At 41.9% G+C, this 2,065-nt stretch overlaps 1 protein-coding gene across 1 annotated transcript in view; it reads right to left on the minus strand.

Annotated features, from left to right (window-relative positions):
* Positions 1-208: 208 nt before the first annotated feature.
* Positions 209-2,065, minus strand: part of LOC125502451 (leucine-rich repeat-containing protein 15-like) — a 2,541-nt gene continuing 684 nt past the window's right edge. Inside the window, exon 2 of the mRNA XM_048660559.1 lies at positions 209-1,755. Within this exon, the coding sequence (XP_048516516.1) occupies positions 809-1,755 (947 nt within the window). The 3' untranslated portion in view covers positions 209-808. The remainder of the gene's footprint in view (positions 1,756-2,065) is intronic.

The following is a 2,065-nucleotide window of genomic DNA, read 5'->3' on the forward strand; positions in this document are numbered from 1 at the left end:
ACAGCTTGAGCCTAAGTGTGTCGCAGGATATCCTCTAGGTGATAGTTCTTGATTACTTTTTGATAAATAATTCGTTCTTATTGCGAAATAGGAGCTCTATTTATCAATCAGTAATAGAAGACGTGAGGAAATTATGTCTTTTTTTAAGGCAAACATTTTTGAGGCGAAATACCCAAAAAGAAGTTTGTAAAAAAACGATTTTTTTTGCAATTCTTGATTTAAAAAAATGAGGAAAAACGATAAAATTAAAATCTGTTATTCTCTATGTGACCTCCATTTAAACCCACACATTTCCTATATTCAGTTTACTGCGTCCACTATTCTAAGGCGTAAACAATCAAAAGTTGTAACTGGATTTTTAAGCACAATATTCTTTACATAGTTCAGAAAATTATCAAGAGGTATTAAGTCTGGGCTATGGGAGGGCCACGGGAAAAAAACCAACTCATCCATTCCAGATGTAAAATTTTCATGAAAAAGTACTACCGGGCACACGTTGTGGGGTGGAAAAGGTTTCATTTTAACAGCAGACTTTAAAAGCTGAGTTATAATGAACAACTTCAGTGTTTACCACATTTTACAATTTTTCGAAACGAATGATCCAAAAGAGGTGTCAACTTATGAGGAAGCATCCTGTACCAAAATTTCCTTCAGTAGTAAGAAAGTGCTGACAGCCTTTAGGCCAATTTCTCCATGATTTTCAGGCAAATTGTCAATGTTGCTGAGCCAAAAGCGATCTAAAAAAATATCACAATTTTTTAAGTCCTTCTGTTTGGTTCGCACCGAGACAACAACAGGCGGGAATGGCCTATGTGATCCGCAACAGTTTCAAAAAGTACAACATTAAATTCAAGTAACTGCAAAAGATGCTCAGGCGCTGAGCGCTGCTGCTCGAGTCCTTGGAGGCCTCCAGGTTGCCTCGCGTCACTTCCTCCTGACACCGCCCGATCGAGTCAATGTCTATGCTACTCATCGGCAACCCGTTCACCTCCAAAGGAGATATACAGTAGTTTTTTGAGACAAAGTGAATCATACTACCATTGGCCAGCGGCCCATCGAGCAGCGAATGAACGTGGCAGTCACATGGAAAATGGTTCTGTATCACAGTCAACTTTTCCACTTCCACTAAAAGGGTCTCGGCTCTGGGTATCTCCAGGATGTGGTTGCCTTGGAACCGTAAATGTCCCACGTGTTGCTCCCACGTAAAATTCAACCACTGAATCGAGTCGATTTTGTTGTTGAGTATGTTCAGGTTCCTGACGAAGGTCATGTCGTTGAACGCGTCCCCTTCAATGTTCCCCAAATCGGACTCCTGGATGGATAAGTAATTGACGTTGGTCAGGCCGCGAAAAATGCCGCCCTTCAAGTGCCGCAAGTCCATGAAAGCCAACTGCAAATGTCCCAACGTGTCCAGCCCATTGAAGCAATCCGCCTCCAAAGTCCGAATGCCCGATGGCAACGTGATGCGATCGATTTCGGTCATTCCAGTGAAGGCGTTACTCTCGAGTTTAAGTAGGGGATTGTGGGCGAGCACCAACTGCTTCAAGTTGATCGTGCCAGCGAAGGCGTAGCTCTCCACTTTCTTGATTTTGTTGTAGCTGAGGAAAATGGCGCTGATGTTTTGCAGGCCGGCGAAGGCAAACGGCGAGACGGTTTCAAGAGGGGTGTGCTGGATGGAGAGGTCTCGCAGTCTCGGTAATCCCCTGGAAGGATAATCATTTTTAAGTATCGGCCGTTTTGAGACGAAAAAGAAGTCTGTACGAGTTGCGCCATGCCATTGTGAAACGCCACACCAAAGCGAAGCGTCGGTGAGAAACGACTCAGGACAGTTTACATTGATTCCAATTTAATTCAAAAGAAATTCCTGGGTTCCAGTCAATTTTACTGTTTATTATTTAAAATGTTACAAATACGTTTCGGGGTTTTTCGGTGGAGAAAAACACCGAAACGTATTTGTAACATTTTAAATAATCAAAATCAATTCCTGGGCTTCAGTCATTTATTGTCTATTTTCTTCAGTCATCAGTTTCTCTAAAATAGCAGATAGTAAAAACAATTTTTCATT

This window comes from Dendroctonus ponderosae, unplaced genomic scaffold (genome assembly GCF_020466585.1).
Source record: "Dendroctonus ponderosae isolate FM_Combo_2020 unplaced genomic scaffold, Dpon_F_20191213v2 Dpon_F_20191213_1, whole genome shotgun sequence".
Taxonomy (NCBI): Eukaryota; Metazoa; Arthropoda; class Insecta; order Coleoptera; family Curculionidae; genus Dendroctonus; species Dendroctonus ponderosae.